A 24,411-nucleotide genomic window follows, 5' to 3' on the forward strand; every position below is an offset into this window, starting at 1 on the left:
ACCTGTAGCTGTAAATTGATTACAAGTTGCCTTTAATTGATTATCAGGAGAATTTATTTATAAAAAATAGGAGTGTAATCGATTACGAGTATTTTCAATCGATTAATAGAGGGGCTTCGTTGGTCAAGCTGATGGACTTGGTGGCAGAGCACTTGGGTGGTGTGTCAAGCTGTGCTGAGCTATTTTCCATGTTTTGTGTTTGTTTTGGATGACTCTCGTTTATCATTGATGATTACTATGGTGGTTGTATGGTACCTTGACTCTGGCCTGTTGTTGACTATAGTGCCCAATGTGCAATCTGTCATCATTTTTACTTTTAAGTCCATGAGGAGTAGGGAAACGGGTCCTTTACACGTGAGGACGAGACGAATCGAACCATCCTATTTGAAAGAATATGTAGGTGTGGTAGGGTACAAGAGATAAACAATAGTCCTACATGCTTAGTGATGGTAATGTTGTTCAGATGTTTGGATTGATATGTTATATTTATTACTGTTTTTACATTTTGAGTTGCTTTAATGGTAGCTTACTGTTGTTTGTTATGTTTGTGTTTGTGAGATGATCGTATGACTCTTTGGTTATACGGGAGTATATGACATTGTAGGTGTTCCTGATGCATTATAGAGATGCAAGTGGATGAGGAAGACAACACCAAGCTTTGTCCAAAAGCTTTAAATAAAGAAACATGGAGAAATAAGAAGGAGTCTTTAAAAGCATCTAACCAAGAAGGATCGTACAAGCTACATTTATGAAGGGACTGTTGCCCTACATATTAGACTTAAGTTTGATCAAGCTATCAAAAAGAGCTATGAATCCTTTCTTGAAATCTACTCGCTGCTCAATGATAATCTCTCAAGAAAGTCTATACAAAGAAGATCAACTAAAAAGATAAGAAGAGTGAAAAGGTGAAATATAAAAGAGAGAAAGTAGGAAGAAAACGAAGAAGAATATGTTTAAGAAAGATCATCATCAGCTCTACTTCATCTCAATGCTTATATCGTCCAATTGTCTTCAACCCAAAAGAAATTATGAAAGCTAGCTCAGGCACTACAAAAATAATTTATTATAGTGGAGGTTTTTTTCCGACGATATTAAAAACCATGGGCAATTTTCTGTGACTTTAAATAAAAACCACAACTATATTTTATTTTTCCTTTTTTAAAAAAATTTCCGGTGATTCATCATAAAAATCGCAACTAAGATTAATTTATTTTTTTATTTGGAAAAATTTTCTTGCAATTTTTTAATGAAACCGTCAGAATTGCAAATAATTTTTGCAACCCTACTTCTTCGTGATTTGAATTCATGTTTTCATCTTCTCCACATTTTCATCTTTTCCACTGCCCTTAGACTTCAATTCGCGCCTCCGTAGCTTCACTTCAAGCGTCCATAGCTTCGCATCTCAATTACTTCTCTTTGCATCTCACATCCCTAACCATGGTGACACCGAGAACGATGATGTCGGCGACAAGAAGAAGCCTAGAGGAACAAAGAGCAAAAGTGAGTCCTTAGAGTAAAAGGAAGCTTCAAGCTCCACCCCTAATAGTAAAGTATCGTGCACTTCTAGCTTTGACTTGTAATACCTATTTTCTCAAAACCTAAATAAATCCTCATCTATTTTTCAATTAGGTCATCCAATTTGCCGTAAACTTTGTGCCTTTCTTGTTTGCAGCGCCAATTCACCAAATATAGTAGTATGACAGGCTCAACGTTCCTGGCAATTATTCCCGCCAATGAAAAAAAATGACATGAATTTAACACCTAAAGAGTTTCTCATAATATAAACACAATTGGTGAAAATAAGACAATAAGGAAGAAGTAGGGGGCAACCTGGACTTCAGACGAGGGTTTGATTTTCAGCATTAAGCAATCAATCAATCATAAGAGATGTACTTAGGTTTTCTTGTCTGGAAGTTACATTTTTTTTTCGAGTCTATGAAGATTTTGTTGTGATATGTAATAATAATTACTACAATCACTGTAGGCCACTATGAAGTACCATGATGTTGGAAGACGCCGCTTACAATTTGAGGAAGGTGCTTTCAGTGCTATTGGAAGTAACAATTCCCATGAAAAAATAAATGCAAGGTTGTGGAAACTTACCATTACCAGGGATGAACATGAAGAGATCCATACTTTCGTCTAATGTCAATGGGGAATCATCTACTGGAATTAACTTCACTGTATATTGGTAACATTTCCTAATCACTTATAGTTGTTGGTTGTATGAAGGAAAAGGTGCTAGTATACAAATTGAAGATTATAATATTGATATATCATGCATTCTGGTATGTATTTGCCTTTGTGTTTAGATTAGAATATTGTATGTTGAGAAAAGTGATTGTTGATATGTAATTGATCATTGATCGCACTAAAGTTATTATGAGTTTTACACCCAAATGCAATACAATGCAGAGGTTTTGGTTGAGAAATATCTTTTACGTTAAAAAAATGTAAACTAGACATGTGCATTGATTGTAAATGTGAAGAAATGATTGAAATAGTTTTTGTTTGCAGGCTGGAATTATGGCCAAATACATGCCATGGAGCAATTCCACATTGTTGATGATAGAGATAAAGGGAATAGAGGAGACAACTGCAAAAGCTCTTCAATACTTTACGAACACTCGTCACAATGTTCTATGTTGAGATTTGTATCGCGCAACGAAATGTTTCGAAAGCGTGAAATCAGTCAATAACCAAAAGGGGAGGGGTGAATTGGTTCTTTTAAAATATATAATTATTTTTCAGTAATTTTATAGATCAATTTGTAAACAAAGAGTATAAGAAAAGAGAAAATCATATAAAAGATTTTGATCCTGGTTCAAATCAACAGATTCTACGTTTAGTCGTTAATCACTATAAAGAGTGATTAACCTTTTAACTATAATTCAGTTTCAGATTACAATCAGAATAATACAAAGATTAGGAAAAGAATACACCCTCCTTCGACACACGATGGAAAGAAACCAACTCCATCAACTTTAAGAGAATCGTTTGAACCTTCGACGAACTAAACACAAGCTTCTCCTTTTCACAAGACTTGATTGGACTCACACTTAAACTCAGAGAACTTCCTCAAAACTAATATGTGCTCGCAAGTAGTTTAGGTAACCTCTTAAAGGTTTAGGAAGGTTGTATATATAGGCTAGGATTCAGAAAATGAAAAGAATGCTCCCAACTGCCAATAATAATCGATTATCATAAGTGCTAATCGATTATTTTAGGCCGTTATAGGTTTTTAGAAAATATGATAATCGATTATCCTTAGTGATAGTCAATTATTTCTGAACCTTGGACAATATTAATCTTGTAGTGATAATTAATTATCCCCTGTGATAATCGATTATTGTGGCGACCACCCTTTTCTGTTTTGGAACGTGATAATCGATTATTGCCGTAAAGAATCCCTAGTTTATGAAGCAGGCAGAGAGAGGTCTGACCATAAGGCTTCAGAAAGTAAGACATGGTATACAGGTAAGGCTTAAGGAAGCAGGTAGAGAGAGGTCTCACCATAAGGCTTCAGAAAGTAAGACATGGTATACAGGTAAGGCTTAAGGAAGCAGGCAGAGAGAGGTCTGACTATAAGGCTTCAGAAAGTAAGACATAATATACAGGTAAGGCTTAAGGAAGCAGGCAGAGAGCGGTCTGACCATAAGGCTTCATGAGTAAGCATGGTATACTTGTAAGGTTTATGAAAATGAGAAAGATGATTTTGAAGAAGTGAAGAAAAAAATATGAATTAATGACATCGGGATAGTGGATTGCAGAAATACATGATTGAAACATTTATATTATAAGTAAGTTTAATGATTGTATGATATGGTTGGCTTACCCTTATTTATTTATGCTATGATCATATAACTCATGTTATATGTGAGCAGATAATGTTGCAGATGCGGTTGAAAATGCTTAGAGATGATGAGAGAGATGCGGGAAAAAAATTTCAGGGATTTTTGTAAAAAGAATAAATTTGCATTGGAAAAAAAAATGTTGTGTAAGACTTATAAGTTTAATTTCGAATTTATGTTAAGTGGTGAAGACTATATTGTTTAAAGTTTGTAAGTTTGGAATTATACTTTGGAAGAATTGAAATAAAGTTTGATTGTTTATATCAGATATCAAATTAATTTAGTCTTTACTACCAGTAATACCCTTTAAATTATTTGGGGTGTTACATCCTCTGCAAAAGATACAAAACCTAGGGCGTCTGGGTCCTTTAAATAGAGCAGAATCACAATAGAAACAAAGCTCAGACCCATCTTGCAGGCGCTCAGCGCCACACTTAAGGCTCCCGGGCGTGCTGCGATACTAAAACTGGCGCTCCGCTTCACTCGGAGGGCAAGCAGCCGTGGTTCTTCAGGAAAAGTGGTGCTCAGCGCCTCAAAAAAGGCGCCCAGGCAGTGTGCGATAGGCTTTGGGGCTGAGGGCTCCAAAAAGGGCGCTCAAGCTTCGGGAGTTCCTACTTTCTAGTGCTTTTTCAAATCTTTCTGAGCTCCATCTCCTTGGCACTTCAGCTCTGCTTCCATATTATCTCATTTCCTACCAAAACAAGGGAATTTAGTCATAAAATCATCAAGTTCAACCTTAACTCTCTTATTCACACAACTTAATAGAAAAACATGATTTCAAGCAAGTTTCTAAGTAGAAAAAGGTGCATCTAGTATCAAAATCTCATCACAGATAACGGTATTTTCAACTGTTATCATCCAACTATGCAATTAGTGAATAAGATGTCATTTAACGCCGGCGTGGACACTTTAAGACATAGTGACATGGATTTTTGTTTTTTGGAGTGATTTTCTTATATTAGGGCTTTTTTTAAATTGATAGCAACCCCCTCGGGTCCAAACAGGATCATCGTAGGTCTCCCTGCCTGGCCAAGAGTGTCGCCGGACACGTTACTGACGCCAGAAGTGTCGCCGCCCTTCGATGACTGCCACTCCTCGTTGTCGGAATTCACTCCTCATCTCCCTCTATTTTTTTATTTCATCACAAGCCGTAGAAAGGCGTTGATGTATCATTCCGAGCTTCGCTGAAGCTCAACCGCTACACCTGCCACCAAAATTGGTTTGAATTTTTGGTTAGGGTTTTAATTGTTGCGGTAAGGGATGGAGTTTTGTTGAAGATGATGGTGATGGGTGGATATAGGTTATCGGTGTAGACAAAGAATGGAAGGATCGGAAGAGGAGAACCTATTTTGGTTTCTCTTTGCTGGAACGATGATGGATAATAGGGATTTGGGAGAATAATTTGTGCAGGAAGGTTAGAGTTGTGGTCCGTGAATGATGGGATGACCATGTGAACCCAATGAAGCTTGCTAGTCTAATTTACTGTTGTGTATTCGAATATATGTTTTTCCATGTTATTTGTGTTAGTAGTCTGGTTCAAGCTAATATGATTATCACATTTCATCCATGAAATGCAAATCCAAAACCAATTGCTAGAATTAACTTCACCTTTTTCAATAAATTGAGAGAGGAGCAATATGTCACAGGTACAAGAAAATCTACTTTATACTAGTTTAACTTTTCTTTCTCTCTATCTTAGAATTGTCAATAGAAAAAATTGCTCTAAAAAGGACCTTCCACTCTTGGGTTCTTGGTTTTGCTCGATCTTTCTTTCTTCTAAAAAAGAACCAACTTCAGCGTCATAAACATTGTCTTGCCGCATCCCTCATCTGAAAAATGAAAAAAAAACCATAGTTTAACATCTTATTGGACTTTATCCACCAACCACCAAAGTACCCCAAGAGTCACACCTAACACAGCACATAGAAGGTGTCTCTGGCCATGGCGCCATGATGGATGGTGGTCTCAAACTTGAAGGAGAGCGAAAGGGTTTTGCTACTTGTGAAGGAATAAGAGAGAGTCGGCGTTGAGGATGTTGACGTAGCCACCCACAAGGACTTTAATTGGATAAAAAACCTAATATAAGAAAATCACTTCTAAAAAACAAAAATTCATGTCATTGTGCCTTAATGTGTCCACTCAGCCATTAAATGACATGTCATTCACTGATTACACAGTTGGACATTTGGTCGTTAACGATTTAATTAGCGTTTGCAAAAAGGACTAAATTGAACACAAATTACAATCATTAGGACTACATTGAACATAAAAAAAAATTAGGACCATTTCGAACAAAGCTAACAAAAATTAGGACCAATAATGGTATTAACCGTATTTTATTTTTCGGTTACATTATTTTATTTCTACTAACGTAATTGTTGTTTTGACTATGATAAGAAACTTATATTTGACAATGTAATACTATGATTTTTGGATGATATTTGGATTCCTAAAGTATTTTAGTTATATTATTACCCTATTTTTATATTTCCTCTGGTGCATTTTTATATTTGTGTTAATTTAGTGTTATTTTAAATTTGATTTGGAGATTCTAATATTTTAGATTTATACTTTAGTTGAGAAAAAATAAGAACAATATTAGGTGTGTGCTCAACTAAACGAAGAGATAACTATTGAAGTGCTTATTACATGTCCTTCTTCCTACATAACTATTATTAACATATATATGATTTTAGTTCTTATTTACTCTTAGATTTTGGTTATTGTCTAAACATATTTGACAGTTAAGTATTATAGTCCTCGATCATTTCAAAAGAAAACTAACTCCAGTGTTACTTTCCATCAATAATTGGATGAGAAAGATGATCCTTCGATTGAAGCTTTGGATGCCGAAACAAATAACGAGAAGTTGGAGTTTTGGGTGTAAGGTTCGATTTTTCACTAGGCATTTGTTTTCTAGATTATGTGCTATGTTTTAAGGTACTAAATTTTGATCCTTAATATTTGTTTATATTGTTTTAAGGTTACCTACAAGGATACCACTGGTCATCAAAGAAGAAAAAGAGATAATGTCAAACGTAATAGAAGGGCTCACCCAACAACTCTGCTAGATTGTTAGAAATTAGAAAATTTTAGTGGGAATTTTTCAGTCACTATATAAGGTTCCTATTGGATCATAGGTTTTAAAGAGAACTTTATGAATTTATATATTAGTTTATTAGAAGGTGTAGTTAAGTATAAATGTAATGCATTATTTCAAACTATTTGATTGTGTGATTGATATATTAAAGAGTCTTTATCATAATAAAATAAACTATTTGCATCGAATTTTCGGCGATTTTAAAACCCTAGTAGGTTTCGATGGTTTTTTAAACCCTATAAGTTTCGATAGTTTTTGAAAGCCCGGTAAGTTCTAGCGGTTTTCGAAACCCTAGTTAGTTCCAGCGATTTTCAAAACCTCTGCATATATTGACGGTTCATCAAAACCTTTGCAAATACCGACAATTTCTCAAAAACCCTTGGAAATAGCTGTGGTTAGAAAAAAAAACCGCCGATAATAGTTAACGATGCTTTTTTTCCCAACAATTTTTGTAACAGCAGGAACTGTATTTTCCAGGGGTTAAAATCGCCGAAAATGTTAAAAAAAAAACTAATAAAATTTAATATTTTTTTAGTGAAGCAAGAGAAAAGGTGAAGAGAAAGTTATCATCACATCTAGCCTTCTACTTTATCTCCAAGCCTACAACATCTAATGCTTCCAAAATGAAAGGAAGAGAAGAAGAAAAGAGAAGACGAAAAGAAAAGAGGAAAAAAAGAAGAGGAAAATAGAAGAGGAAAAGAAAAAAGAAAAAAAAAAGAATAGGAAAAAAAGAGAAAAAAAGAGAAGAAAAGAGAGAAAGAACTTTATGAGCTTATATCTTCTAATGCTCTTTAACATAAGAGAAGAAACCATATGAGTTCACATATTGTATTATATTTTATTAATTCTCTTTATGAGAGTTTACTCAATCTGTATTTATTATCAAAAACCAAGTGTTTTTGTATTAAAAAACTCATATTATTCTTATTCTAGTTAGGTGATAACAGTTGAAAAACTGTTATTTTCATGATTAAAATTGACACTAAAAGCAACCTTTACACTTAGAAACTAGCTTGAAATCATGCTTTTCTTCATATTTTTAGAAATAAGAGAACTGGACAGGTTTATGCTTGATTTCAGTGTTTTTGTGCAGGTTTTAAGGTGAATTTGGTGAAAGAAGTGAAGAAGGAGAGAGATGAAATCAGAAAAGACAATAAAAAGTGCAAAAGGAGAAGCCGAAGTCACCGCTCAGCGGCAGTTTACCGCTGAGCGGCACTCAGGAGCTTGCGGGAGGTCCGCTGAGGGGCAAAATGGCCGCTGAGGGGAGCAAACAAGTCACGCACTCACCGCTGAGCGGTATTTTACCGCTGAGCGGCACTTTAATGGGCTTGGACTTGACTTTTTGTAATTTACGAATGATATATAAGCTTTAGGGTTTCCTAGGGTTAGGCATCTTTGGCTGGAACGAAGCAAACACTCTCTCCTCCACCCCTTTGAAGGAGGATCTTGGATGCTGAGGCTTCCTCTTCACCTTTTTAGGGTTTATTCTTTCATTCTTTCATTGTAATTCATCTAGGTTCACCATGAATATGGTGAACTAAACTCTGTATGTTTGTTGGGGAATCAATGTAATCTTGTGAAACTCTCATATATGGAATCTGTTTTTACATCTTTTAATTAAGACTTATGCTTTCTTTTCATCATTAGTTAGGGTTTTTCCTCTTCGCTTAATGCTTGGATTGTTTAACTCATTCGATGCATGATTATTGGTTTTGTCGATACGGGCACGTACGGGGAAGTCTAGATCCGGGGAATTTCTCCCAATATGATATTGGTTGTCGTTAAGCTCCTGCACTTATGAACTGATCATTAGGAATGCTAGGAATTGTATGAACTCGTGATTAGGGAGAAGCCTTCTAGAAAGGTACTTTAGAGAGTGGCATTAACAATGATGATTTGAATGTTGAATTCCTAAAATATATGAGAGTGGATAAGATGAAATTGACCCCCAACAACATATTCATATCTATATTTCATTGAAAGTGTTTATCTTTTGCTTTTTGCCATTGATCAAAATTCATGCATACATGTTTATTTTCTGTCTTGCATATTAAACTCCAAATATTTCGTTTCTAAGTCTTAGTTAATCAAGAAACCACATAACTAAACTAGGCCGTGAGTCCTTTGGGAAGAACGATACTTGGTCTAACCAAGTTTATTACTTGAACGATTCGGTCATACTTGCCGATTGAAAAACAAGTTTGTGACATCATATTTTTGTGTTCATAAATTTGTCCATCAAGTTTTTGGCGCCGTTGCCGGGGACTCGTGGTTTAACTGGTTAATTTGTGTGATTATTGATTATCTTTGACTTATTTTTTTATTTTTAATTTAAATTTCGAATTTTTTTTTATTTTATTTTATTTTCTGTTTTTATTTTTTTAGTTTGTATTTTGTTGGATTTTATTTTATTTTATTTTATTTTTCTATTTTTCTGTTTTTCTGTTTTCTGTTTTTATTTTCTGAATCTTATATCTTCTCTTATATCTTTTTGTGCTAACCAAATCTTTTCTAGGGTTTTGTGTTCTTGTGTATGCAGGAGGCAATTCGAACTAGGAGCAAGAAAACAACAGAACCTCTGCTTGAAGGATTAGAAGACAGTAGACGGAGGAGAAGAATCAGAACATCTAGAGAACTTTTCCCTCCTCCGGAAACTCTGTTGCAACCATCACCACAAGGTTCTGACAATAGCACAGAAAATATGGAGAATAATAATATCAGAAGAACTCTTGCTGATTACACCAATATAGCTGGACCTCAACACTTTAACAGCATAGCTAGACCTAGAGTCAATGCAGCCAATATGGAGGTCAAACCAGCACTGATCCAACTGGTAAAGAGCAATCAATTTAATGGGTTATCTCATGAAAGCCCATATGAGCACCTTACTACATTTAATGAAATTTGCAACACAGTAAAAATCAATGGGGTGCCAGACGAAGCAATCAAACTTAGTTTGTTTCCTTTCTCATTGGGAGGCAATGCTAAGCTTTGGTTGAACTCTTTTCCAGAAGGAAGTTTCACAGAGTGGGAAGCAGTGGTAACAAAGTTTTTGAACAAGTACTTTCCACAATCAAAGGTGACAAAAGGCAAGCAAGAGATATCTTCATTTAAGCAGGGCATGGAAGAATCACTGGGGCATGCATGGGATAGATACAAAAGTCTGCTAAGAAAAACACCCACGCATGGCTTTGAAGAACAGGAAGTAGTCTTAACTTTCCTTGGAGGGCTTGGTTCACAAACCAAGATGATGCTTGATGCCTCAGCAAGAGGCAATATTAAATGGAAAACTCCAGAGGAAGCTATAGAAATCATTGACAACATGGCTACTAGTGATAATGAGCTCAACAGTGAAAGAGGAGCTCCTATGCAACAAAAAGGGGTTCTCCAATTACAGACACATGATGCCTTGCTAGCTCAAAATAAAATTCTAACTCAACAGCTGGAGACTCTGACTAAAACTCTTGCACAATTACCTAAAGAGTTGAAAACTGCTGCACAGGTACAACCCAGTTGTGCGAATTATGTGGAGGTGATCATATCAATGGTCAATGTGCTTTTCCAGTGGAAGCCTTGGAGGATGTTAATTTCATGGCTAATCAATTTCCATACCTTCAAGGGAATTACAATCAAGGGTGGAAACCACATCCAAGCATTGGTCAAGGACAAACTGGGCAAGCAAATCAATATAATAAGCAGCAGCAGCAACCAACCTTTTGGCAACAGTTATCTATGCTTAATGAAAGATCAACAAGGTTGGAAGAAACTCTTAAGCAATTCATAAAGAAAACCGAATCTTCTCAAAAGAGCACTGAAGCTGCTATAAAGAATTTGGAGATTCAAATGGGTCAGATTACCAAGCAATTGGAAGAAAGGCCAAATAGAAATTTTGGGGCCAATACTGAGGTTAACCCTAGAGAAGAGTGCAAAGTGGTAAAGAGTGTGAATGAAGAGATAATTGAGTTAGAAGAAGGAGAAACAGAAGAAAGAAGAGAAATAGAGAGCAAAAACAATTTTCCTTTTCCAATAAATCAAGAGAAACAAATGGACTTCACAGAATTATTCAGAATGGTGGATAATGAAGCACCTTGGGAACAGATTCTACAGAAAATTGCAGTTTACACAAAATCTGATGAAGAAATCTCTACAAAGAAGAGACGTAGAGATGATGAGGTAAAAGAGTGTATAACTGTTAAAAAAGAGTCATTCCCTCCTAAAGCATCAGATCCAGGCAGTTTTTCTATCCCTTGTACTATAGGGAAGAAAAAGGTAAAGAAAGCTCTTCTTGATTTAGGTTCAAGTGTTAACTTGATACCTTATTCTTTACTGGAGCAAATCGGCAATGTTAAAATGAAACCTGCAAAGGTTAAAATAGTAATGGCCGATGGATCTTCAAAGGAGCCATGTGGGATTGTAGAGGACATTATAGTTTGTGTTGGCAAACTTCAGTTCTTGGCAGACTTTGTGGTGATGAAGATGGAGACCGAGAAGATACCTATCATACTTGGAAGACCGTTTATGAAAACGGCCAGGGCTATCATAGATGTAAATGAAGGGATAGTGGTGCTCCAGGATAGAGAGGAGAGAGTGGTGGTAGATGTCTTCAAAGATGAGATGCAAGCAAAGGAGGAAGAAGCTAGTTATAAAGCTGCATTTCGAGATGCACCCATGACTAGCTGTAAAGAAGAAAATCTTGAGGTTTCAGGTAACCATTGTTTGTTGTTTCAGGTACCCCAGGAAGAAGAGATGGGAAGAGGAGAAGAAATTCCTAGAGACTAGAAGAAAAGAAGACTCCAACTTGGCACACCTGTTAGAATCAAGAACAAGTTGTGGGTTGTGAAGGGCTTTAAAGAGAAGGAGATGATAGAGATAGAGTCTCCATATTCTAGAAGAACCAAAACAGTTTAAAGGAAACAGCTGAGGAGTTGGTGGAATGACAACATCAACTATAAAGAAGATGGAACTTGAACTTTATTGGGTCAAGCTAATGACATTAAAAGAGCGCTTGCTGGGAGGCAACCCAGTGAATTTAAAAACTTTTGATTTGGTTTTGTAATTTTTAATTTGTGAACATTATTTTTGTAATTATTTTGTTGGAGATAGCATCTACTGAAGGATGCTAGGTGGTTAAGTATCTACTGAAGGATACTATGGATGTAACACCTACTGATGGGTGTTGGTAAGAAAATTTTGCACCTACTGAAGGGTGTTGGTGGATTTTGGGTCAGGCTCGTGACGTTAAACAAGCGCTACCTGGGAGGCAACCCAGTTGATTGAATATTTCTGTTTGTTTATTTTAGTTAGGGTTTGCATAAGCATTTTAAACATTGAATTACAGGGAATCAGTGAGGGGCATGTATGGGAGGCACGTAGGTTAAGAAAAGAAGGAGAAGAACACATCATGAAAGTGCCGCTGAGCGGTACTTTACCGCTGAGCGGTACTCTCGCAGAATGGGTTTTAGTTCCCCTTAGCGGGACCTGAGCCCATTAGGGTATTTTTAAACCCTAAGCTGCGTATTCTTTTATACTTTCAGGCTTTTCTTTGCATAAACACTTCCACATACCTTCTCCAAGGTTTTCCACATTTTTTCACTCTTACCTCTTAAGAAAATTTCTCTTCTACTCACTTTTTCACTAGTGTGCCATCAAAGTTTGGGGTTGGAAGAGAGCATTCTAGCTTGGAAGCATTCTCATTGCATCTAGTATCTCCACCCAAGTAAGTAAAATGCATTTTGTTCATTCTAGGGTTTTGATTTTGAATATGATGGTCAAAGCATGAAGATTTAGGGGTTTTGATTTCTTGGCATGATTTGATGATATATTTGATGTTTGAACCGATTAAAATGCATGATTATGAACTGGAAAACTGAAAATTGCATTTGGGTGGAGTTAGGAAAGCTTTAAAATAGGTTTTTCAAAAATCTGCAGAGTTACCGCTGAGGGGTAAACTGCCGCTGAGCGGCACTCTGCCAGATTTGATTTTTCTGGTTTTGTGTGATCTGGAATGTGGTACTGGTGGCGCTGAGGGGGAATTCTGGCCCTCAGCGGTGGTTTAGCTTCAAAAGGAGTTGTGTTCTGTGTTTTACTAATGATTAACATCATGTTCTGTGGTTTTGTTTGTGTTTTGAATGTAGGAATGGCATCCTCATCAGGAAAAAGATTGAAAACCATGGCAACCAAGAGAAAGGAAAAGGAACCAGAGCAACCCCAATCTAGCAGGTTCCTCTCTAGAAAACATGAGAAGCACTTTAGGGTGGTTCAGGACAGGAGACTTCTGATGGAGAGAAAGGTTGGAATGATACCTAACTTTGCTCCTCAATTTGGAGAGCAAGTTTTAGGGAATGACTGGGGAAAGCTAGCCACTTATCCTGCACCTGCCAACATAGCTGTGGTTAAGGAATTTTACACCAATGCAAAGAAGATTGGTGATTATCCAGCTGAGAATTATTTGGGCTATGTCAGAGGCCATGCTATCAGGTGCTGATTATGAGGATGTGGAGAGAGTACTGTCTATACCTGGAGGACACTTCCAAAGGAATAGATCTGGCTCAGTGGTTAACATTAGGAGGACAGATTTGACTCCTCTTGCAAAGTATTGGATGGCGTTTTCTCATGCCAACATTCAGCCATGTTCACATGTGTCAGATATTACTCTCAGCAGGGCACTATTCATCTACTGCGCTATCAGAAACTTGAATGTTAATATTGGGCAGGTGATAGCTGATGAGATTAGTGTGTGCGCCAATACTTCAAACAACAAAGCACCACTAGGACATCCTTCTTTGATCACGCACCTTTGCAAAATAGCTGGGGTGGACACTTCTGCTCCACCTTTTGAGAGGCCAAGAAAAGCTATTGATGAGGCCTATTACAGACAGTACTGTGGAGGTGAGGATGCAGCTCAGCCAGTTCCACCACGCCGGGCTCGTAGAGAGAGAGGGCCAGCACAGAGCCAGACATCTGCTGATACACATGAAGCAGAACCATTCCAGATGAGGGACATGTATATGTCTCTTATAGGTGCTCAGTTGCAGTCCATTCACAGAGGGCAGGTGGCCACTGGTGAGATGATTGTGGGGATGTATGATACACCTCCAGCCCACAGGTGGACTATGGATGAATTCCATAATGTGGTAGCATGGCCAGAGGAACCAGTGCATGGAGGAGGAGCTGAAGCAACTGAAGCTTCAGCTAGAGATATGGAAGAAGATGAAGCTGATGAGGATGATGCATTTGAAGATGATGAACATGAGGAGGAAGAGGAAGATACAGAGGACAACTCAGATTGATGAGGAGCTGAGATAGCATTTACTGATGAATGCTATCATGTGCTTATGTTTTGTGGTTTAAGTTTTCTGAACTTATTTGTTTTTGTTGTTAGATTAGGGTTTGATGTACTCTATTGAACATCTGGTTTGTTATGATGGTTTGCTATTAACTTTGATTTTGTGATAAGTAATTCTGAATGATGCTTATGATTGATTGATGTTGAGATGATGTGCACATTAAAATGCTTATACAGGTGATTCACAAGCTTTGTGAACAAATGCAGGATATAATGATTGTGATTGTGAAATTAAGCAGGATGTGTATGTCAAATGTGAATGAGCTTATATGTGAGATTTTGAGCTCCAGAGTTGTTATTGTTGAATGCTATTACTTTGAAAGCATGAATGGTTTTGCCCAGGTTTTCTATGATTGAATCAATTGCTTGTTTTGCATCATATGATCAAGGCCGTTTGTTGAAACCCTTTTTATTGGCCAAATTCGTAAAATTAGCCCACTAAAAGAGAACACTTTGTGTTCTATCCTTTGAACCCTTAGCCTTGAATATACACTGAAACCTTTGATTGAAAAATCTTTACCTTGAGTTAAGTAGAAGATCTTGTGTGGTATTGTTAAATGTTCAAGTTTGGGGTTGTTGGGAAAATATGAAAAGCATTGAGCTAAGAGCTAAAAAGTAAAAATATGAAAGAAAAAGAAAAGAAAAGAAAAAGAAGCAAAGCTCAATGCAAAGGAAAAAGAAAGTTGGGAATGAATAAGATGAGTGTGTTGTTATGATTCTATTAACTCAAGGATTTTGTGATCCAAAAAAACCAATTTTCTTGTTAGCCCAGCCACATTATAAGCCATTGAAAAGTCCTTGTGATGATGCATGCTTGTGAATGTTTTTGATTGTGGTAAAATGAAAGGCAAAGTTGATTCATGTGACATTGTGATAGTAGAGTGAATGAGTGATTACCTTGTATACACTTGTGTGTGAGTGAAACACTTTACCTAGTGAGGAAATATTCCATGAACATATGAACATCCATGCTTAATTGATTGGTCATTCATGAAAAAGAGCATTTGTTGGGTATTAACTGATTTTGTGAAACACTAAAGCATGTGCACATCTTGATTGAAATCTTGATCATAAGTTTGATTGATGTTTTTACTTATCTTGAAAAGAGGATCTTTAGAATGAGTGAACCATCATATGAATTGGTTGGAGATTGAGTTACATCTTGTTTGCTTGAGGACAAGCAAAGTTCTAAGTTTGGGGTTGTGATAACAGTTGAAAAACTGTTATTTTCATGATTAAAATTGACACTAAAAGCAACCTTTACACTTAGAAACTAGCTTGAAATCATGCTTTTCTTCATATTTTTAGAAATAAGAGAGCTGGACAGGTTTATGCTTGATTTCAGTGTTTTTGTGCAGGTTTTAAGGTGAATTTGGTGAAAGAAGTGAAGAAGGAGAGAGATGAAATCAGAAAAGACAATAAAAAGTGCAAAAGGAGAAGCCGAAGTCACCGCTCAGCGGCAGTTTACCGCTGAGCGGCACTCAGGAGCTTGCGGGAGGTCCGCTGAGGGGCAAAATGGCCGCTGAGGGGAGCAAACAAGTCACGCACTCACCGCTGAGCGGTATTTTACCGCTGAGCGGCACTTTAATGGGCTTGGACTTGACTTTTTGTAATTTACGAATGATATATAAGCTTTAGGGTTTCCTAGGGTTAGGCATCTTTGGCTGGAACGAAGCAAACACTCTCTCCTCCACCCCTTTAAAGGAGGATCTTGGATGTTGAGGCTTCCTCTTCACCTTTTTAGGGTTTATTCTTTCATTCTTTCATTGTAATTCATCTAGGTTCACCATGAATATGGTGAACTAAACTCTGTATGTTTGTTGGGGAATCAATGTAATCTTGTGAAACTCTCATATATGGAATCTGTTTTTACATCTTTTAATTAAGACTTATGCTTTCTTTTCATCATTAGTTAGGGTTTTTCCTCTTCGCTTAATGCTTGCATTGTTTAACTCATTCGATGCATGATTATTGGTTTTGTCGATACGGGCACGTACGGGGAAGTCTAGATCCGGGGAATTTCTCCCAATATGATATTGGTTGTCGTTAAGCTCCTGCACTTATGAACTGATCATTAGGAATGCTAGGAATTGTATGAACTCGTGATTAGGGAGAAGCCTTCTAGAAAGGTACTTTAGAGAGTGGCATTAACAATGATGATTTGAATGTTGAATTCCTAAAATATATGAGAGTGGATAAGATGAAATTGACCCCCAACAACATATTCATATCTATATTTCATTGAAAGTGTTTATCTTTTGCTTTTTGCCATTGATCAAAATTCATGCATACATGTTTATTTTCTGTCTTGCATATTAAACTCCAAATATTTCGTTTGTAAGTCTTAGTTAATCAAGAAACCACATAACTAAACTAGGCCGTGAGTCCTTTGGGAAGAACAATACTTGGTCTAACCAAGTTTATTACTTGAACGATTCGGTCATACTTGCCGATTGAAAAACAAGTTTGTGACATCATATTTTGGTGTTCATAAATTTGTCCATCATTAGGTTAGACTAGGGAACCAAGAGTAGTTGATAATACCTAGGAACCAGGAGTGGTCAAAATACTCAACAACCAAGAGTGGGTAAACTCAAACCAGTTAGGATTGACTAGGGAAACCGAGAGTGGTTTATAATACTTGGACGAGTCGCTTTGACTAGGTGAACTAGGAGTGGTGCTAATACTTGTTGTAAACTTGGAGAGGTTAAACTTATTGTAATTTTTGATAAGGTTAGTGGAATCCCTTTAGATTTTCTAAGGGAGAACTGGATGTAGCTCAGGTTAAGTGAACTAGTATAAAATTTGTGCTTTAGTGCCTTTTTTCTCTAAAGCCTTTTACTAATCCTTTAGAAACATCACCATCTAAACATATCTTTGTTTTTTATTCCTTTGAAAACTCATTAGACGCCATTTACGAAAAGTCATACAAACACTATTAACCCCCTCTAAAGTCCCTGAAAAACACTAGAAGGGGGGTTGAATAGTGTTATAGAAAAACCTTTTCCAAAGAGATATTTTAATAACCTTGTCAAGGATTAAAATATTTATATGAGTTGTTAAACGGTTGACTTGAATGTTCTATTCAAACTACAGTTTGACAAATAAATATTTTTCAATCATCTAGTCAAATCTGTTGCAGCATTTTGATAAAGATAGCTCTTTGATAAAAATAAGCTTTGGTCATAAGAGCTATTATAACTGGTTAAGATAATAACCTACTATAGGATTTGTAAGAAAGGTGTTTAACAAGTTGAAGTAATAAACACAGTTATTTTTATAGTGGTTCACTCCACCGAGTTATTTTTAGTTCTCCTCTAAGACCTCTTAGAGGGTTCCACTAGAATCTTCAACAAGATTAGAACCGATTATTCGCACCCCTTCTAATATCACCCACTCAATCAAAGTAACCCTGTTACTCTTACTAGAATCGAGTTTCACCCACTCTTGGTATCCCAAGACACTCCAATATTGATGGAAAAGGCTCTAAGGAAGAGGAGGAAAGTGTGAAGCAAGTTCCTCTTCAAGGCTTCCTCTAGAGAAAACGTGGTGAAATAATGAGACGAAGATCTATATTGAGGGCAGAATCAGAGAAGAACTCAAGGAACTAAGGTTAAAAGATGGAAAACCCTAAAATGGTGAGGAATCACTAAATTGACCGATTAATCGGTGGGAATGGTGGTTTAATCGGGGAAAGTGAAGAATGATCGGTGTGAATGGCTTAATCGGTAAAAAATGGAGGAAAAAGTGAAAGGAAGGGAGAAACCCTAGCGGAGGACGAAGATCTTCGATGAAAGTGACACTACAAAAAAGTAGGGCATTATCGAAGGCCAAAAGCCCTCGGAAAAAGCCCAAAACCGTCCGTAGAAGACATTTACAGACGGCTTATCGACGGCCAAAAAGCCCTCGGTAATACCCTTGTCGCTAACATTTACCGAAGGGCAGAAGCCTTCGGTAATTACCGAAGGGCATAAGCCTTTGGTAATTTCCGAAGGGCGAAAGCCTTCGGTAATTACTGAAGGGCAGAAGCCTTCAGTAATTTCCGAAGGGCAGAGGCCCTCGGTAAGTACCGAAGGGAAAAAGCCTTCGATAATCAGCGAACGTGGGTATTTACCGAAGGGCAAAAGCCTTTGGTAAGTTCGAGGGAGATGTCAGAGACATTTGTATTTATTATGAAACCAACAAATGACCTGCATAGCAATTTTCATACACAAACAGACCTGCATAACAATTTTCAAGCACATACACACCTGCATAATGTGCATCTCAAAGATGCAATCATTGATCAATAATATCCATAGAACATCCATTAATCCATAGAACATGTATTCATATTAATAACATATAACAATGTAACATAATGATGTTCTAAAATCCAAATCATCCAACTGATCTAACATCCAAATGATGTAAACTCCAAATGTTGTAATATCCAATTGTTTCTATAACAACTAATAACAAAATGAAACTAATATTGTACATAGTTATCATCAGAGCCATCTTCATCATCCTGCTCCTCTATAGATGGTTGGACTGGTGTGGGTTGGACTGATGTGGGCTGCTGAGGGACAACGGGTGACGAGGAGGGTTGTGGCTGGGTCGGAGGGATATTGAATTCATCCTGTGAAGTACCAGGCAACACTCTCATGACCAGGGCCTTAAAGTTTGTAAACTCTGCTCTCAAATCAGTGATTTCCTGGTCACGTTGCTGCAGTGCCTGCGTGAGGCGAAGAACGACCTCGTCAGGAATAGTGGTGGAAGAAGAAGGTTGGTGCTTCAGAGTACCTCCTCTCAATGCTGTATAGTTTGCAGCAAGTTGTGCTACACCATACACTCGTCCCTTTTTCTTCCCACCAACGATGTCGATCCAGCACTGTGTCCTACGGATGTCATCTTCTACATTACTGGCATCATCCGGTGTAGGAGCTGACTCATGTTCAGATCTAACCTGTGAAAGTCTCGTAGAAAATTCTTCCTGTTGAAACATTAAAAGCAATGTTAGGGAATGATAGAATAACATAAATGAAAAATTAGTAATAGTAACAGTGTTATTTGCTTACATGAGTCTTCCGAGATCTTTCATCAACGAATTGATTAGTGCCCTTCCTTACATGAGTCTGTGCAAAGACCTCATCAACATGGACCGCCCGACCCAGAGCTTGTGCTTGTAACAATTTAGAATTAGAAATGCACATATGAAATAGAAAATACATAACTTATATATGAAAGAAAAAGTGCAGTAATGAAATTATACCATACGAATGGCATGCTCATGAATGGTGATCGACCCACCAGTATGCAGGGTGCCACCCCTTTCAGATGCTCTGTTCCTCTGGGCTTTGGCACACTTATTACGAAACTCTACTGTATTCCAATGAGCCAATAAAGAGTTCCAAATTTGATCACCCAGCCAGTAAGGGCGCTGTCCTGAATTGCGGGCATCTCTAAACATCTTTGACAGCCGATGAGATGCTTTCATGTGGAAATTTCTGTGTATATGACTTTCATGTTCAGGTTTCCACTGCACCTTCATCTATAACATTAAAGAGAACAAACATTGATTACAGAACATACTAAAAATAAGAGGGACAATTAGTTTAATTGATTGTTCACCTGAAAGCGCTCCCAGAATGGCTTTTTGTGGTCATCAGGTATTGCTCCCCAAGTAGGCCATGGACTTAAAAACTGTTGCTTAATTGAACGTGTGATGGCCTTGGAAGCAACCCTAGATGGAATAAACCTGCATAATAAAAGTCATTTGAATTACAATAGGGTTTAAACATCAAATTTTATCAAGAGATTAAAAACTTACCCTTTAGCATACGACTCAATCCATGGTCGATCATGGAGGGGCGGGTCAAGACCTTCACCATCACCACTTGAATCTGGATCAACAGATGGTGTGACAGTCTCAGAAGGCGATATAACAGATGAGGAAGGTATAGAAGTAGGGTCAGGGAGAGGAGTGAGGGTAATAACCACAGGGGGAGGAGTGAGGCTTATAATCACAGGAGGAGGAAGAGGGTCTACTGCAGGGGTAGTAGAAGGGTGTACTGTAGGGGTAGAATGAGGGTCCATTGCAGAGGTAGGAGTAGGGTCTACTGCAGGGGTAGGAGGCTGTATAGTAGGGGTAGGAGGAGGCCCCACAGATGATGTACTACCAGCAATAGTGGTAGGTAGTCTAGCAGGCACCCTAAGTACATACTTTGGTGCCTGCCGTTGCCTCTTTCTAGGCCTTGCTACCCCCTTTCCTTTATCAGGACGTTCTGAACCTTGTCCTGTCATTACTGCATTGAAATGGTTACAAATAAAGCGAAAAAATAGAAATGATTAACGAAGGATCAATGGTTTTTAAAGTCAATGTATAAATAATTACATACAACTTTTAAGCTGGTATTTTAGATAACTCTATTGAAATGATAGTTCAATTTGCTACAATAGATGTCCAACATTCAGTCGTCGTCATCGTGATCGTCATCTTCATCTTCTTCTTCATCATCATCGTCATTATCATCATCATCTTCTTCTTCTTCGTCGTCATCATCATCATCATCATCATCTTCTTCTTCTTCTTCTTCTTCTTCTTCTTCTTCCTCTTCTTCTTCATCACCTTGTATTGTTGCTTCTAAGTCATCTTCATCACCATCAGGGTCGACCAATGCGGTTATACGTTCAACTTCAATAATTTCTTGTGGTTGTGACATTTGGTCAAGTTGGTAGGAAACATCTTCCTCAACCTCATTTGAGTCAATGCGACCTCTAGGCTTGGTTTGTATTGCTACGACCCAACTACGCTTGTCAATATTGCGGAATGGTGGATATGGCACATAATAAACCTGTCTGACATTAGTTGGTAGAATGAAAGGATCAAACGGTCTATATCTTAATCTCTGGTTGAGTTCAACAATATTATACCGTGGATCAACTCTAGTACCAACTCTCGAAGGATCAAACCATTCACAATAAAAAAGTACTACTCTGTTTGGAGAAGTAGTGCTGTTGTACTCTAGCTCATATATTTTATGAATGATACCGTAGAAATCATCATAACAACCCTCTGTTAGGCCCTTGACATACACACCACAATTAGATGTTTTCTTTCCTTTAGACCATTCATGTGTATGGAATTTGTAACCATTGGTGAAGTAAGTGTGTCATTGTTTGACACATCTCATTGGCCAATTCGAGAGATGTCTTAACTCTTGAACTGTGCGAGTTAATGCCTGATTAAAAACCTACAAAGACACTAAAAAAATTATAAAAGCAAGAGTCAAAATAACCGATTTCTAAAGGTAGGAAAAACTACAGACCTGATTTCTAAACCAATGGGGAAACTCAGAGTGTATTCTAGCAGAAGTATTTCCTTCTGCGACTTGCTCAGCAACAAGAAATGAGCTGGTACAAATGAAGTTCATTAGTGTATAACAATTGTGTTGTTGGAAAGATAACAGATGGATGATGACATACTCAAGGTACGGCTTAACTTCACTGCAATTAATTAAGACATGGACATGAGCAAAATTGAATTCAGCATCAGTTAACCAATGTGTGAGTTCTTTCCCTACGTGACGGCCTGATTGTCGGAAAACTGATAATGCACCTTCACATGGTTCAAATTTCCATTGCATTTCATTTGTGACATGAATGGGGGATAACATGAAGTTTTTGAAATAATGTGAACAAAAATACGTCGTCTCTCTGTGCAAGTAAGCTACACAAATTGAGCCTTCTACTCTAGCTTTATTTTTAACTGAACGTTTGGATTCTCCCATAAACCTTTCAAATGGATACATCCACCTGTACTGCACCGGTCCCCCAAGCCAAGCTTCATATGCTAGATGAATTGGAATATGCTCCATTGAATCAAAGAATGCAGGAGGGAATATTCTTTCCAATTTGCAGAGAATAATTGGGATATTTTCATCCATCTTTTTAAGGGAATTCTCCTTTAGTGTCGTGCAACACAAATCTTTAAAGAAGTTACTAATTTCTATCAGTGGATTTAACACGTGCATTGGCAAACAACTGAACGCAAGAGGGATGAAAGTCTCCATGAATACATGACAATCATGACTCTTCAACCCTTGAATAGTACCATTCTGAACATTGGCACATCTGGACAAGTTAGAAGCATATCCATCTGGCATTCTAAGCTCCTTGATCCATCCACACACTATTCTTGCCTCGTATTTTGACATGGTGTAATTTGCTTTCGGTTTAAATAATCGGCCGTTACCTTGCACCTTCAACTCTAAGTTTTTTCGTCCACAATACAAAGGTAAATCTTTTCTTGCTTTCTCATTATCTTTTGTCTTACCAATAACATTCATAACTGTGTTGAAGACATTGTCAAAGAAATTTTTTTCTGTGTGCATGACATCCAGGTTGTGTCTTAGCAAGTTGTCCTTCCAATAGGGAAGTTCCCAGAATATGCTTCTTTTAGTCCAATTATGCCATTCTCCAAACCCTTATATCCTATTCTGACCACATTCAGTGACTTTTGGATAGTCTTTCACTCTTCTCCAGACGTGTGATCCAGTCAACTTTGGCGGGGGCATATCCGTTTCAACTTGCCCTTTGCGAAATGCCTTTTTGTTTCTTCTAAAGGGGTGATCAATGGGCAAGAACCGTCGATGGCAGTCAAACCAACTACTTTTCCGGCCATAAGTCAATTGGAATGACTTTGTATGTTCCACGCAATGTGGACAAGCTAATTGACCATGCGTGCTCCAACCAGATAACATACCGTACGCTGGGAAGTCATTAATAGTCCACATCAAGGCTGCCCTCATAAGGAAATTTTGCTTCCTTGAAACGTCATACGTCCAAACACCATTCCATAACTTCTTCAAATCATCAATCAAAGGCTCCAAATATACATCAATCAATGATTTGGGATTAGATGAACCTGGTATTATACACGATAAAAACATGTAAGGCTTTGTCATACACATCTCAGGTGGTAGATTGTATGGGGTAACTATCATGGGCCAGCATGAATATGGTGATGCAGACGCCTGAATGCATGGAGTAAACCCATCAGAGCATAGACCAAGTCTGACGTTACGTGGTTCACTACCAAATGATGGATGTTTACGATTGAAGTGCTTCCAAGCTTCACCATCAAAAGGATGACGCAAAAATCCCAGAGTTTTGTTACCATCATGCCATGTCATGTGTTCTGATGTTTGCATTGAAGTAAACAATCTTTGTAATCTTGGAATTATAGGCAAGTAGAACATGGACTTTAAGGGAATTGGTTTTTTTTGCCTCCGTCCACCATGCATTGTATGATATCGAGGTGAGCCACAAAACTTACATTCAACCAATAATGCATCATTTTTGCCACTGTCATTGTCATAGAATAACATACATCCATTAACACAACAATCAATCTTCTTGACATCCAATCCCAACTTTGAAACACATTTTTTGGCTTGGTAATAATTCTTCGGCATGAAATTGTTTGGTTGTGTCAAATCTAACATCAATTTTGTATAGAAGTCCACTGCTTGAATGGGAACGTTCCAATTAGATTTTCCAGCCATGAGTCTAATGCACACTGATAATTTTGACTCAGATGAACCTTCAAATACAGGTAGATTTGCCTTTGTAAGTAAATTGTAAAACCTCTGCGTCGTTTCATTTGGATGCTCTTCATCACGACTATCGTCTGTTTCTTTAGCATGGTGACGAAGAGCATTGTCGACCATCTCTTGCATATAGGCAAATTGATCTATCTCAGATGTATGTACAATAGTATTCGAACCTGATGCAAGTCGTTTATCAGCTGTAGTGGAGGTCGAAGGAATTTCTTCACCATGAAATGTCCAAACCGTGTAATTAGGCATGAACCCTTTTTGGTAAAGGTGAACTTTGACGACTTCATCTTTCAAAATCCTTGTACATTCGCACTTGATGCATGGACATCGAATCCCTCCATCAAGGGCATAATATTGATATCGTCGGGCCGTCTCCACGAACTCTTCAACTCCGATGACAAAAGATTCCTTCAAACCTCTCCTTCCACTATAACAACGGTCGTACATCCATCCACGATGGTTGGGAAAATGGGCCATGTTCTGTGACAAGCCAAACAAATAAAAACTTAGCCA

At 37.6% G+C, this 24,411-nt stretch overlaps 1 protein-coding gene and 1 pseudogene across 1 annotated transcript; both read right to left on the reverse strand.

Annotated features, from left to right (window-relative positions):
* Nucleotides 1–20,748: 20,748 nt before the first annotated feature.
* Nucleotides 20,749–21,471, reverse strand: LOC148200580 (uncharacterized; annotated as a pseudogene).
* On the reverse strand, nucleotides 21,472–24,379 carry LOC148200581 (uncharacterized; the record flags this gene model as incomplete). The annotated part of the gene is made up of 3 exons (XM_088112992.1): nucleotides 21,764–24,379; nucleotides 21,607–21,691; nucleotides 21,472–21,531 (listed from the first exon to the last, which is right to left on the reverse strand). Coding segments are annotated over exons 1-3 (1,053 nt in total), but the record flags the coding sequence as incomplete, so codon positions are not given.
* Nucleotides 24,380–24,411: the final 32 nt, after the last annotated feature.

This window comes from Vigna umbellata, chromosome 4 (genome assembly GCF_029865625.1).
Source record: "Vigna umbellata cultivar VRB3 chromosome 4, Vumbellata_1.0, whole genome shotgun sequence".
Lineage (NCBI taxonomy): Eukaryota > Viridiplantae > Streptophyta > Magnoliopsida > Fabales > Fabaceae > Vigna > Vigna umbellata.